The sequence below is a fragment of the Labrus bergylta genome, chromosome 17 (genome assembly GCF_963930695.1).
Source record: "Labrus bergylta chromosome 17, fLabBer1.1, whole genome shotgun sequence".
Classification (NCBI taxonomy): domain Eukaryota; kingdom Metazoa; phylum Chordata; class Actinopteri; order Labriformes; family Labridae; genus Labrus; species Labrus bergylta.
In genome coordinates this window covers 22925597-22940737 of record NC_089211.1, presented here as the reverse complement: position 1 = coordinate 22940737, position 15141 = coordinate 22925597, and the positions used below count along the sequence as shown (strand labels likewise).

The 15141-nt window shown below is 38.9% G+C and overlaps 1 protein-coding gene across 1 annotated transcript in view; it reads right to left on the bottom strand.

The window, feature by feature from the left end:
* Positions 1-11109: 11109 nt before the first annotated feature.
* The window catches only part of LOC110000773 (polymerase (DNA directed), mu), a 4977-nt gene continuing 945 nt past the window's right edge, over positions 11110-15141 (bottom strand). Inside the window, 7 exon segments of the mRNA XM_065965845.1 lie at positions 11110-12140; positions 12278-12361; positions 12458-12820; positions 12899-12969; positions 12972-13000; positions 13690-13822; positions 13909-14106. Coding sequence (XP_065821917.1) covers positions 12054-12140; positions 12278-12361; positions 12458-12820; positions 12899-12969; positions 12972-13000; positions 13690-13822; positions 13909-14106 — 965 coding nt within the window. The 3' untranslated portion in view covers positions 11110-12053.

The following is a 15141-nucleotide window of genomic DNA, read 5'->3' as shown; positions in this document are numbered from 1 at the left end:
GTGATTTTTTAAAGGTTTGAATTAAAGAGCTAACACAGGAGGAGGAGGGTAAGGTATGTAAGACCCTTCAAATTCAATAATTACCCAAAGAGAATAAAAAAAGAGGCATACTCTGAATGCTATAGGACTACTCTGATCATCACCATGGTTACGCGTTTCCTAATATTAACGGTAATGTAGGATGTGCTAAGGGGCCGTATATATATCAGCTGCAGGAAGGTGTTTTTATGTGTATGTGGAGCTGTTCCATCTTTTGTATGATCTCTATTTACATACTTTTTTTAACTCTATTGTAACTGCAGGAGTCCAGGACAAATGTCTCTTTGGGGGGAAAATAAAATAAATCTTATCTAACCTTATACTTAAAAATTATTTGAAGACAAAGTACAAGTTTAAAATACTGTCAGCTATTAAATTCCTAAATACGGGAAAAAATGCACCCAATACTATCATCGATTAATTATGAAAGCCAACGTAGTCATGATGTAAAACTTCTAAAATCTAAATATTTATTTCACTTGTTTTTAAATCAGGTAATCCAGAAATAAAATGTCAAACTTTGGTTTCATTTTTTTTTCCAATCTGGAGACTATGGAGGCCGGTTAAAAAAATGAAAATGAAAACTTGGCTTTGTTGAGATTATGACATAAAAAGTCAGAATGATGAGACATAGACATAAACTGCAGTAATTCTCTCATCATTTTGACTTAATAAAGGCAAAAAGAAATCTCAACAACGCTTTCATTTTCATTTTTTTAACTGGCGACAATTGGCTTCCATAGAAAACACACTGAGCTTGTTTTTTGTACGTGTAACTTTATTTATACAAACTGTAGAGACAAAAGTGAACACGAGAGGGGGTATATTCAAACTTTGTCTCATTTTTATTCTTTAAAAGTTTGAAATGTTTATGTTCAAAAGCATTAAAATGACTTGTATTTTACTCTATTTTTTATTGTTTTTGTTCTGTATGTGTTCAGATAGAAAGAACAAAAATACCTTTTACAACTTTGGACAGCTATGACGTAACAATTTTAAGGAACTTCTACCTGGCCGTGTCGGATCCCTTGTATTTTTGGGATCCTGGAGTTAAAATGAATTTAAAAATTAAACCTGTAATGTGTTTGTCCGTTGTTCAGGCTACTTTTTAAAGGATTTTCTTCTGTTTTATCTTTCTACTTTTAATGTAGTTTCGGATCTCCTCCTCTTGTAAGGAACTTCTTAAATATATATGTTCCTAAAGTCAGACTTAGAGGACAAAAAAAAAAAAAAGGTGAAACAAAGAGAAATAAAAGTATATGAAGAAGAACATGAAGCTGCAGTGAGAGTACTCAGGTACATCAAAGTGCATTAAAGTACTTTTTAAATGCGGCACTTCACTCTCACACATAATGGAAACTGATTGTTGATCTGTTCAGTGGCGCCTTAAATCATCTATTGTCACTCTCTAAAGCGAAAACGAGGATTTTAGGATCAAGTAAAGAGGCTGATAACGACCTGAGAGGATGATCCCACCTGAGAACAGCCTCGTCACACCTTGTCACACCTCCTCCCTCCTTCACTCCCTCCTCGTCCTTAGAGGGCAGGCGCTGTTTTGTGTGCAAATGGTGCGCATCACGTACACAAAGTGGGTTTTAGAGGATTAATCGGCTCATTGATAAGATAATGACGGGCGAGAGGACAGCACGTCATATTTACCGTCACACACACACACACACACACACACACACACACACACACACACACACACACACACACACACACACACACTTCAAAGAGGCTCCAAGCTCCGATAACCCCCCCCCCCCAGGTAACTTCAAATAATGCTGTTAGTCCGGATTTTAAAATGAAGAGATTATATGAACTATTGTTTTTTAATTAGACATTTATTTGCAGCTTAAATTAGTGCGCCCTCTTTTATAGACTTAAAATGATTTGGGGATCACAGTAAAATGATTGCATTTAAGTTAAACTAAAGTAAGCAAAGGTTAACATTGAAATGTGATAACTCCAACAGGTACAAATAAAAGAATGACTGAAAGGATGAAACTTTGATTTAATTTATACATTTTTAGTCCTTATAGGTTCTTAATAACAGATGTTTTGCAACAAGAAAAAATAACATTACCGATGGCTGAGATATTATTGTACATATATTTTCATATATAAAGATTTCAGTGCTGCAGCTTCCTCAGCAGGAGACATAATAAACCAGTTTTTTTAGAAAATCCCTTTCTTTCCAAATAAATGATTTATCTGTGTCTGCCTCTTCAAAGAGCACCAGGATGACACCTGACAGACAGACAGACAGACAGACACACAGACACACAGACAGACAGACAGACAGACACACAGACAGACACACAGACAGACAGACACACACACAGACAGACAGACAGACAGACAGACACACAGACACACAGACACACAGAGAGACAGACAGACAGACAGATGGAGGTGATGCAGGGACTTCAACTGTTTCAGTCAGCCTCCTGCTGTTCTTCTTCTCTTATATTTAAAATGTTCCTAACTTTATTTGTTTTTATTTTGTTTAATTGATGGTTAAATCTACAAAAATGCATCATATTCAATAACTTTAAATATATATTTTTGTGTTGCAGCCATGTGAGAACTATTACCTCTGAAAGGAATGTTGTTTTTTATGAGCTGAGAGAAATAAACACTTCTCAGCTTTGTGATGATGCATTTTGCAGACAGTCTGAGGGGGAAACAAATCATTTATTCAGCTTGAAAGTCGAAGGAAATGTTGTCAACAGAATTTTTCTAGTGAAGTCAGAAGTCCCAAATTAAACGATGAGTCAGTAATCCTCTTTCATCACAGAGTTTAACTTTAAAATGAACTTCTAATCCGATATTATCCTGTCTTTTAAATATTTCTCATGTCATATTATTGCCTAAACTTTTTTTCACATTATAGGTGACTCAAAAGTACAAATACAAACTAAAAATCATGCAGAGACAAAGTGAGGAAATGTGCTTCAATGAAATCTTTCTTAAAACACCTGAAGTTTGTATGACCAGACGTGATTCTTCTTCCTTTTCTGAGGCACCTGGATCTTAAAAACTCCTCTTTAAATAAAGATTAATGTTGTTATTTGTCATCGTTATTATTAGCCTCTAATATGTAGAAGTGTTGACTGAAGAATCAGAAATACTTCATCACTCCTCGTGTGAATATGTGGGCGTTCAGGTCGCTCTCACACAGAATATAAACATGCAGAGAAAAGGAAAAAAAACATCAAAGAAAGAAGTAGATCAACTGTGTGAATTATACATCCATTACAATATGAAACACTGTAATGAAATATTCAACTCTGGGTTGACTGATCTGCTCAGATGTCTCTCCATCTTGTGTTTTAAAGCCCTCCAGCCGCCACATTTCAGGTTTAAATCTAAACGTCTCAATCTAGTCGTCCCTCCATCCTCCTGTCCCCGGTGTGACGAGGGGAGTCGCAGGGCCTGCTCGTCCTCCAGGACCCGTCCCACCGGCCCCCCATCAAAGCTGTGACAGACCCTTTGATGAGGCTGATAGGGATCAATGGGAGAGGGGAAGAGCTCTAACTGACTGTTACAGACGGGGCGGGACGCTGCTGGAGTCTGCCGGCTCTCAGGATCAATGATTATTGGGCGTCATCAGCGCCTTCATCTGCATAGAGGATCCATTCAGAGCAGAAACAGACGCAGTTTAAGGGGTGTTGTTGTTGTTGTGTGTTAAACGGAGCCAGGATAAGAGGGGAGATGTTCTGGATTTATCTTTAGGGTTAGATCTTTAATAGATTTGTCTTTCTTCAACGATTCTCTTTTTCATTATTTGTTTGCAAAGTCTAAACGGCTGATTGTCAGTTTGTTGTCTGACTTTAAATTAAAGAAGAAGAAGAAGAAGAAGAATGGTTCAATTTGCAGAACAGTCTGTCCTGCAGAGTTGCAGAATATTCAAATGTGAGTTTTATTTCAAATTTTTCCAGCTGTTACACGGGAGAATCCATATTGTAGGCGTTAAAAACGACTCTTATTGTTTAGAAATGCACATGTTCAAACCTCTTTTAGCTCTAAATGTATTACATTTAATAATTCAAATGATAAACTGTACTGGGAAAGAATATTTCAGACTAGAAATGAACCCTAAAAGTGCTTCAAAACAATAAAAAAAAATACACAAAAAAATGTCAAAATGAAGACAAAAGAGGATCCATTAAGATAAAAAGCTGTAAAATAAAGTGTTTGATGTAATGAAGAAATAAGTAAAGATGATAAAGAATGCATCAAATAAGAAAACAAACCTGTTTTATAATAATATAGATAAAGTGAATAGTTAGAGGATTTATGATGTTCTATATGTTGTGTTTTCATTTGGGAATTTACATATTAGTACATTTGACATCAGACCTGTTGTTCTTTTGTTTATATTTATTACTTCTTTAGTTTATTTTTTTAAGGACGCTGGTGGTGCAGTGGTTAGTGCGTGCACACCATGAATGGAGGCCAAAATCCACCAAGCGGGCGGCCCAGGTTCAAATCCAACCATTCCCTCATGTCATTCCCCTCTCTCTCTCTCTCTCTTCCTGATTTCACACTCTATCAACTGTCCTTTAGTTTAGTTTATTCACGTATCTGAATCAGGGACAGTGTACAAAAACAAACATTATTCCCAGAAGAGAAGAGATGTTTGCACCAGATTTAGTTAACGAGCTCATTTCCATCTGTTGACCCTGGGAAAGTGATGATAAGAGTAAAAAAAAACAGATCAACCAGTCATTAAAGCACGCACACATTTCATAATATGTGTGTGTGCAATTTGTATTTATTCACTGTGCTGCTTTTAGTCTAACTTCGTCTTTTTTTTTTTTTTCGGCTGCTAGTTTGACTTCTTTAAACGTTGCTTTGATGGAGAGCTGCACACTCAAGTTCGAGCCAAAACCACGGTAAACAAACTATTTACTTTTTAATTGATCCAAATCCTTTAAAATTCACTCCTGATACTAAAGGCGTATTCATCCGCAGCTGAAAAGAGTCCCAAACTAATGCGACATCTCCTCCTGCGTGTGTACAGAAGAACTGAATACGGATACTTAAGAATTCTTTAATCTGTTTTGTTTGTACTTTTGTTGTAAATGCTGCAAAGATAAAAACTTGAATAACAAAAAAATAAAGAACGACAGTAAGCAGCTGAACTCTGAAAGTGTAAACTGCACGTTCAGGAGGAGCTTACAAGAGTGTGTAGGAAGCGATGAGTTGGGAGCTGAGAGCTGGAGACAGGAAGTCTGAAAGTATCGTGAGACGGACGATCATGAAGGTAGTTTTTGGTGTTTTCATTGGATTAATGGAATATGAGAAAAGTAAAAGAGCCTCATCACTCTCTCTCCTTCAAAGCGTCTGTGCTGAAGACGAGTCTCACTGAGTGTCATCGTCTCAGTTTGTGTGATTCTATCTGTAAAAAAAAAAAAAAAAGACCTGATAACACCGAGACCAAAAGCTGATATTAGGTCTTCTATGCAGAGATCTGAGGGGCGGCCGCGTTGGGACATGTGTCTCCTGTCATGAGCCCTCAGGGGGGCTGAGGTGGTGGAAGGAGGGGGGGGGGGGGGGGGGGGGGGGGGGTGAGGTGTGTTTGTGTCCATAACAGAGCAGCAAACAGGCCCATTAGAGATGAAAGAGTCTGAATGGAGCCAATCAAAGACGAGCTCAGCGGGGGGCCGTTACCCCACAGACAGACAGAGAGAGAGACACACAGCACCGGGACTGGAGACACACACACCCCCCCCCCCCCCCCCCCATCACACACACATACACTCACTGTCTGCTCTACAGGCCGTGTGTGTGTTCACAGATGTAATGGTTGTCATTCACACAAAGAAGAGTAGAAGAAACAGATGAAGTGCAGAATGTGCTGTTTCTGCCTTCATTAGATCCGACAGCTGAAGAGAGACAGGAAGTGTTGGGAGGAGAGCGAGCACGGCCGCTGAGACGAGGACTACTTCATCTGTACATTAGGAGCACAAAGTAACCGCTAGGCCATAGGGTCAGGCTATCTGGTCTCCCTATTGACCCATTTTTTACTCATGCGTATAAACACATATATGTTGTGTGTATAGATGCAATGGAGATTCATTCTACTGCGTACCTGTTTGATATAAAGTCAGAATGATAATGAAGGAATCTTGATTAATAATGTCGACCGACTGACGGATTAAAACTCATTTTTCATCTGATAACCAGCGCTCCTCGTGAAGGTCGTTCCTTGCACAGAATGTTCTATAAAATACTCGTACTCTTTTTTAACGCTTTTTTTTTGTGTCCTTATAAACTATTTTAAATTGTTGTCTCTGGATGTTTTATTGATTTAAAAAAATGTATAGAGCTGCTCAGTTTGAAAGTGAGGTAGTAATAATTTATTTCGGTCACAAGAAAAAAGCAAAAATATTTTGACCTGCATGTGTCGGCTGAAGATTATTACACCTACCCTTGTTACAAATCGTAATATTATTTAAGACAGTACTAGTTTGGTTAGAAATAAAACAGAACATATCAGAACAAAATTTGTTCCAAGAATTTCTTTCAAAACAAAAAAGTGTTCCTAAGGTGTAACACTTAATTATATATTCCTGGATGGGAAACACACAAATCAAATATTTTACATTATGAATTATGTTTTAGGAAATACTGACGGCCCTGATGCTCACTGATCGATTGAAATTCATTTTCATCTGATAGCCAGCGCTCCTCGTAAAGGTTGCTCCTTGTACAGAATGTTTTTAAATTGTTGTCTCTGGATGTTTTCTTGATTTAAAAAAAAAAAAAGGTATAAAGCTGCTCAGTTTGAAAGTGAAGTGTTCCTATGGTGTAAAACTTAGTTATATATTCCAGGATGGGAAACATACAAATCAAATATTTTACATTTTGAATTATGTTTTAGGAAATAATAACACAAGTCCTCATAAGATTTAACATAAAATAACTGTAATCCAACAAACTTCAAGGAGCAAAATCCAGCATGTGGTGTGGATTCATGAAACGTGTTCAGTGTGGGAAATATATTTGGTATAAAAAATACTCATCAGGACACAATCATGGTGTTTTTCTGCACTTTTAAAAAACCCTGGCCGCTACCTAAAGAGAGGAGTTTTAATGTGGTGGAAGCTTTTTTAACCAATCATTTCTTCACATTGTGTTTGCAACAGATTCCTAAAGATCAATCAGAAAAACAGTTGTGTCCTCTTTCTCATGCTAAGAGGAGGAACTGGTTTGTAAAGCTCGGTGCAGGTTTCAGAGGAACGAGAGTTGTGCAGAGTGTGGGTCTTCATATGAGGGATTAAACCGGCAGCTCAATACATTCACATTTACATAAAAAACACCACATCCCCTCTCGTCTCTGAAGTCCAGACTCACAGGCTCCTCGGCCCTCCCGGAAACTTCACAAAAACTTTTGCTTCACACATTCGGTGTCAAAAACAGTCACGTGTCAATGGTGATGATAAAGGAAATATAAAATAAATACTCTTTTTAATGAACCTTTCTGCTTTCCTCTCACACTCGTCGTCCTGCTTGCAGTGCTGTGTGTAGAGTTTGTGCACCTGAAGTGTCCTAAATGTGAACGATAGGAGGTTTAATTTACAGGAATAAAGGTGAAGTGTGCACATGTCAGAGAGGATGGATGTGAGAGGAGCCGAAGGTGTGAGCTGGGACGCGTCTTTGAAGTTAAACTGGTATTTAGAGGTTAATGAGGCTGTTAGGAAGAGGTGACGGAAACGCCCCCCCCCGACTTCACACTCACACACGGGAAATGAACCTGAGCGTCCTCTGCTGTGAACATGGAGCTCTGAAAACCCAGAAGAGCAAAGAAGTGGACAGAGACATTGTCAGCAGCCTTTTTTTCTTCTTCCCAAAACCAATAAGGAAATCGGTAGACGAGCATTCAACTACAAAGCTCCCTCTGACTGGAACAATCCACCTATAAACATCAGAACAATGAATTAAAGAAATCACTGCTACCTTTCTTACAAAACCATGTTGCTGCGTCTAATGGTAATGTCTTCTTACCGCTTTAATATCTTGATTATCTGCCTCTGATGATTTTGTGTGGGTGCTGTGGGCAGATGGGTGTTCATGTTTTGTGTGTGTATTTTGTGCTTGACTGTCTGTATCACACTGTACTGTTGTGTTTTTGTTTTTTGTGTTGGACCCCCTCGAAAATGACAAATAAACAGAATTTCTCACACAAATGTCGTCATACAAGAGTGGAAGAAGTAACTCAGGTGATTTTATAACATTAAAAAAAAAGAAAAAGAAACGGCGAGCCTCTGGTTCTAATACAAAAAAATATTAAACAGTGTAATGACAGGTTGAAGTTCTGGGTTTAATCTCCACTTAGGAACAAAAGAATGATCAGAAAAGACATCCTGAAACACCAGAGTGTCTGTAGAGTTAAACATGACACAAACGTTGTCTCTACATGATTTATATTCCTTCATATTTCCAGGTGGAGACAGTCTGAGCTACTTTAGGTTGTGCTAGTAGAAGATCAGTCTGTTGGGTACCGGAGGGTCGCCGGTTCAAGTCCTGGTGTGGACCAAGTCAGGAAGTTGGTCTGGTAGTTTGAGAGGTCCCAGTGCACTCACTGCTCTTGAGCAAGGCACAGAACCCCCCCCCCCCCCCCCCCCCCCCTCACTCTGACCATCTCTCCATCAGTGAGTGTGTGTAGCATATCGTCAGTCCCTCAAAAAGTTGTGTGATGTTTGAAAGGTTTTTTTGATGCGGGGGGGGGAAGTTGGACTCGAACTCACAGCCGCTGGGGACGACGAGGACTATAGCCTCCGTACGTGGGGCGCGGGACAAAACCACTAGTTGTGAGATGTTTAAGGGAATCACTTGCAAATTTTTCTCCTGTGTGTTTTTTTTTGTCTTTTAGGTTTGTAGTGAAAAATGTGTTTATTGTTTCTCCTGCAAAATCGGCTCTTATTTAATATGATCACTGGAACAGAAAATCTAAAGGTAAGACTAAATATCTATACCACATCATATCACTGTGATATCAAGCATTGACTATTACAACTCCCTACTATAGCAGGTCTGCCTACATGCACGATCAAACCCCTGCAGATGATCCAAAACACATCAGCATGACTGGTCTTCAACCTCCCTAAAACAGCTGATCATCTCCGTCCACCGGCTCCAAGTTACTGCTCGCATCAAATTTAAAACTCGGCCCAACTAGGACCGACGGCCGACGGTCTCCTTGGTGTGTCGGGACTTTTATCCTAAAGCTTTTCTAGCCAGGAAAGAAGAGGAAATGAACTCTTGATTTGATCTCTGCTGTGGTTCTCTTAAAAGTGAACGTTGAGATAAGAGGCTGTAGAAAACAGGTCAGTGGTGCACAGGTGTGTGTGTGTGTGTGTGTGTGTGTGTGTGTGTGTGTGTGTGTGTGTGTGTGTGTGTAGGAGGGGGCGGGGCTTACTAGTGTGTCACTTTATCTGAGGCCGTATGAGTTGCAAAAAAAACAGAAAACAGAAACATTTTTTGGAGTATAACAGAGTGATTAAAGTGACCTATCATTTACAATATCAAGCTTTCTTTTTTTTAGCGATACTGTTGTTATTTACTTTTTTTAAATAATATTTACATTTATGATTTCAGTTATTATTCTGATTCTGTGATTCTGATTTCCTCGGGCACACAGCGCTCTCTCTCTCTCTCTCTCTCGATGAAGGTCTTTATTTTTTTTACGATGTTCAGCTCTCTTCTGTGATTGGATCAAACTTTCATGGCTCTTACCGTGTTTCTCTTTGAACCTGATCTCCTGAAAACACAGCGAGTTTAATCCAATCAAACGGGGACTGTTCATGAGGAATCCCCATTATGTGTGTTTTTCTCTCTCTGGTTACTGTTGAAAGCAAAAAATCTGCAAAAACTCTGAAGCTGTCTGATAAATACTGTGGAATAAATAAATAAATATATATATATATATATATATATATATATATCTATCATGGAAATATTCAAGTAAAGTAGCTCAAATGTTTACTTCAAACAACTTTTTGCTTTCTATTACGATTTCGATCTTCAGACTTGTACTGCAGTGCCACCATGAGGTTCATATTTGTGACCTTCTCACAGGTTTTGAATGAACACAAGCTTTATTTCAGCGGCGACTTCACTCATGCACCGTTTTATTTCAAATATCAGCAGAGAAAAACAACAGATCAGCAGATGCCACCAAAACAATCAGAGTCCTGATGGACTCAGGTGTACCCGGGCCGTCCTGACTCCGAGCCAGCAAACCAAACAAACAGGTGCAGACAGAGGGCAGGACGTCCCAAACTAAACATCCTCCTATAGGCACACACGTTACAGAGGTAGCAGCAATAGTTAGTAAATCCTCCTTCCATGTAGATCATGATGAGACGGTCAGAATCACATTTATGCTGAATATGTTTTCATAAACCAGGAAGGAATTTGCCTTGATGAAGACTGACGACATCGACCTTCTGCTTTGCTGCTCATTATGCCGTGAGACTACATGTGCACAGTGTGCGTGCGTCTGTGATTGTGTGAGTCTGTGTGTGTGTGTGTGTGTGTGTGTGTGTGTGTATGTTTGTGTATGGATACTTAAGCAATGCTTGGGTAATTTGTAGCAGGGATAAGCTAATGTTTTGCACATCTGTAATAACTGTTTTTTATATTGTCTCATGTATAAGTGTCTATGCAGCAATTTCCAAGACTAATTGACCTTGACCTTATCTACTGGGTCAAAGCCCGGTGTGGGAACTGTTGAGCTCAGAACATCTGGGCTGATTTTTTGCCCCACAGAGGTGTAAACATGTAGGAGGAAACTGACTCCAAACCACAACATCCAGGTGTGTTAGTAGTACGTCTTTGAGTATGATATCACCTGGACGAACATGTTTCATGTATTTTAAAATCCACTTTTAGTCCAAATTAAACACAATAAATCAACTGTTTCTAACTGCATGTAAACATACTGACTGTTTCTCTTTATGAACCTTGAATAACACGTGCAGAATAAACTTTAGAGGAGCAAACAAACAGTCAGAGTCAGACCAGCTGGAAAACAAACCAACCTACTCATTCTCGTGAAATAAAGTTTGATTCTTTTTATTCAACTTTTCTCACATCAGTTCAGGTTGATTTATTTCTACCAGGAGAAACCTGGTGAAGACTGCAGAGTATTATTTAGCAGCTTTTGATTTAAAAACTTGAACACTGCGACGTCTACCAGCAGCAGCTCGATTGAAAAAAAAAATAAAAAATACACACAAAGAGAAATTTTTTCTTGTGCACAGGTTTAAGTTTAATTCATCTAGGGGGAATTCTTAAATCTTTTTTTGGGTTAATCTATACGTATGGGACGGGGTTAATTTGTGGTTAATTTGTCACAAATGTTTCATGTCATGTACATCTTTGTAACCTGCTACTGGATGCTTTGAATTTCCCTCTGCATCAATAAAGTATCTATCTATCTATCTATCTATCTATCTATCTATCTATCTATCTATCTATCTTAAGCACGATTGATTTTATGTTATTATTAATCGTGTTCAGTTTACAAGAGTCTGCACATCGGAGAACAACACAGAGAACATGACGGCTACTTTACTGACTTTGAGGCTTATTTAGAGTCATTTTAGTCAGATACAGCCATAAATACATTTTAAAATAAAAGAGACGTGCGGTCTTGATTAAAAAAGGCACTTTTAGAATGAAGAGCTTTTTTTAAAACACAATTAAAACATTTTTTAGCGAGCATTGTTTTCTTTTTGTTTCTGACTGAAGATTTAAAGTAGAACCTCGGGGCACTGTCACATTAAAAGACAGTTAAAACGGCGTTTCCAAAAGTCTCTGTTTCAAAGGTTCAAACATGTGGTTAAAAAGCCGTGATGCCCCTTTGGACCACCGTCATCAGTGCCGTCACCCTTGAAGTGTTTAAAAGCAGGTCTGCCTCTCAGCCAGGTGAGCTACGTTAGCCTCCCTTTTACCTCCCGGTGGTTCCGGGTCTTCTCGGCCCTCCTCAGGTAGACTCAGGCGTTTCTCTCAGACGGAGGAATGAACTCCAGACCAAGATGAGAGAAGATCTCCTCCTCAGACGTCGCTCTCAGATACCGACTCTGTAAGAAGAAGAAAAAAAGACATTTAACGAACTCTGCCTGAAGGAAAATTGTACAATAGATTATAGAAAATGTGTGTGTGTGTGTGTGTGTGTGTGTGTGTGTGTGTGTGTGTGTGTGTGTGTGTGTGTGTGTACCTGTTTGCTGTCATAAAGAGCGTGGCTGCTCAGGGACATGGACTTCTCGTGCCCCGCCCACCGTCGCAGCTCTCTCTCAAACAACTGAGGAGAAAATGAGAGTCAGCTCTTTTTTTACATTTTTTTTTTTATCTCAAGTGGAAAAAGTTAAAAACAACGAGGTAGATTCTGAAAGCTCACTTTGGATCCGGTCCAGCCCAGCAGAGCGAACGCAAACTGACTGATCGGCGAGACGACCAGGTCCACTCTCACAGCTCGCCACCGCTTGCGTCCTGCAGGTTTTGAGCGCTCCTCCGCTACACCTTCATCTTCATCAGCTGCCTCGAGGCCGCGTCCTCTGGTGTGGATCTGATGTGAAGCGTGTGAATGTGCATCACTTTCCCTCTCTGTATCCGCCCGTTTCATTCCTCCTCTCTCCTCCTCGGTGAGTTTAAAGATCGAGAAACACCTCTCGAAGCGGTCCATGTTGGACGAAGGCCGACCGGGACCGTCCTTAGACTCCAGGTAGGAGTTCCTGGTGGTTTTCTGGTACAACAGGAATCCCTGAAGAACCAGAAAACATCCTTTATAACTTCTGAGCATGCAACAAATCTAAGGTAAAAAAAAAAGAAGTGTTTTTACCTGTGCTTCCAAACGGGAGACCACTTTAGGCATCAGTCCCACCTCTCTGCCCTCCTCTGGGTGAGTGATCAGAAGTCTACATCGTGGCCAGTCTGCTTTCCCCTGGACAAAGTGCCAGTAGTGATCTTTTTATTATATTGTTTTGCAACGGAGAATACGGAATTACTGTATTTTTAAATCCGGGGCCTGTTTTGAAAAAATGTATTTAAGGGTTTAAATTACTAAAAGGTAAATTTCTCCAGCAGATTTAAAAACAAAAGATGAATATAAAGATAAAGATCAACTTTATTGATCAGCCATGGGGGAAATTTTTTTCGTTACAACAGCTCAAGAAAAAACAGGAAACAGGAATATAATTATTAAAAATAACAAGAAGTTAAAAATCAAACATTTACATCAGTTAAATAAAGGAAGAAAAAAAATAGAATAATACCAGTACACTTCCACTTGTGGAAAGAGTTATTATTATTAATAAAACAAATATTGTTATAAATATAAATTATAAATAAAACAACAAATTTGATTGGACGCACTTTGATCAGATGCGTTTGCACCAAAGGATTATTCTGCAGCTTGTTTCACTGCTGCAGGATGAATCAATCTACTGAAGCACATCCAAGACTTTCACACCGTGTAGACATTCGATATGTACAAATTCTGCCCAGGTTAAAAATATCAGACTTAATACTTCCCCTTTAAACCAAAAAAAAAGAAAAGAAAAAAGAGTAGTCTAACTTTTATGTTTGCTAAAAGGGGTTTAGATATACTGCATTTCTTGTTTGCTCTCTTACCTCCTGAATCCTCCAATCAGAGTCATCCGAGCTCCAGGTAACACAGACACAACAGCTGCCTCCACGATCTCTCCGATGGCGTCGGCTTCTGCTTTAGTGACCGGCTGGTTCAGGTCGTCGTAGTGCTCCAGACCTGAGAGATGAGGAGAGGTATAAAGTCAGAGACAGACTTCATCGTGTGCAGGACGATGATTCTAACATGAGGGCAGAGACACACACCTGCTTGCTGTGCTCGATTGAGTGTGTGCGCTGAATCTCCTAACTGTCGGAGGTCGTGTATCCCATCTCTGATCCATCGGTCTGCCGTTTTTGACCCGACTCCAAAAATACCAGTTAGAACCTGAAATACACACACTGGTTTTAAGAAGACTGACAACTCATCCGACTCTCTGGAATCTCTTATTCTTGTACGATTTTCTTAAAACAAACGTCATACTCAGTTAACGTTTTGAATGAAATAAATCTGTCTGTCCTCAGCGGCTCTCTCATTAATAACTCTTTCCACAAGTGGAAGTGTACATACCTTGTATTATTCTATCATTGTATTTTTTCTCCCTTTATTTAACTGATGTAAATGTTTGGTTTTTAACTTCTTGTTATTTTCAATAATTATATTCCTGTTTCTTGAGCTGTTGTGACAAAAAAATTTCCCCCATGGGGGATCAATAAAGTTTATCTTTTCTTTATTGGGTGAGAACCGTCTCTTTATATACATGGAAATGTTTTCTTGACACACCTGATGAAGGTCTGTTAGACTGAAACGTTGTGTGATCAAATATATTCAGATTATATAGAGGGAGCCCTTCTCAGTGTTAAATCTCACTGTTTGACCACGACCACTAGATGGTGCTAAAGAGTAAAAATGTGCACAAACAAATGATCAGATTCACTGATATTTACACTTATTTCAACTGTGTTTATTTTTAATCCATTCTGTGTTGAAATAAGTTTACAATTTTGTTTTCCCCGTCATATGAACTCATCCTGATTTGTTCTCTTATTTCACTAAAGATAAATAAAAACCCAGCAGCACACAATCCTCAATTAAATAATAAATGAATTAGCTGTGTTTTGTGCAAAAGGTACCTTTGTTTTTGTTTTTTTCAAAACAAGTTATGATTGAAAGTCCCTTTGAGCTGGCTTTAACTTAATCTCTGTAACTTCCCTGAAAAGTTCAAGAAAGCCACTAAAAACTGTTGATGAACAAACATCTGAAACTACACAAATAGAGAAACTACAAGATGCACAACTACAAGAAAAATGGAGGAGTAAGAGTCAACATGTGGAGGTTTGGTAATCCTGTTACTTTTCCTTATTTTTGTTTTGTTTGTTGTTTCTCCACCTGTTGTTAAATTTGAAAAGTTTTTTAAGCCTTGAAGAAGAAAATTTGTGCAGAATTTAATCAGAAAACTTTAAATTGTTTGAAAAACTCTGAGGAAGAGACCAACATTT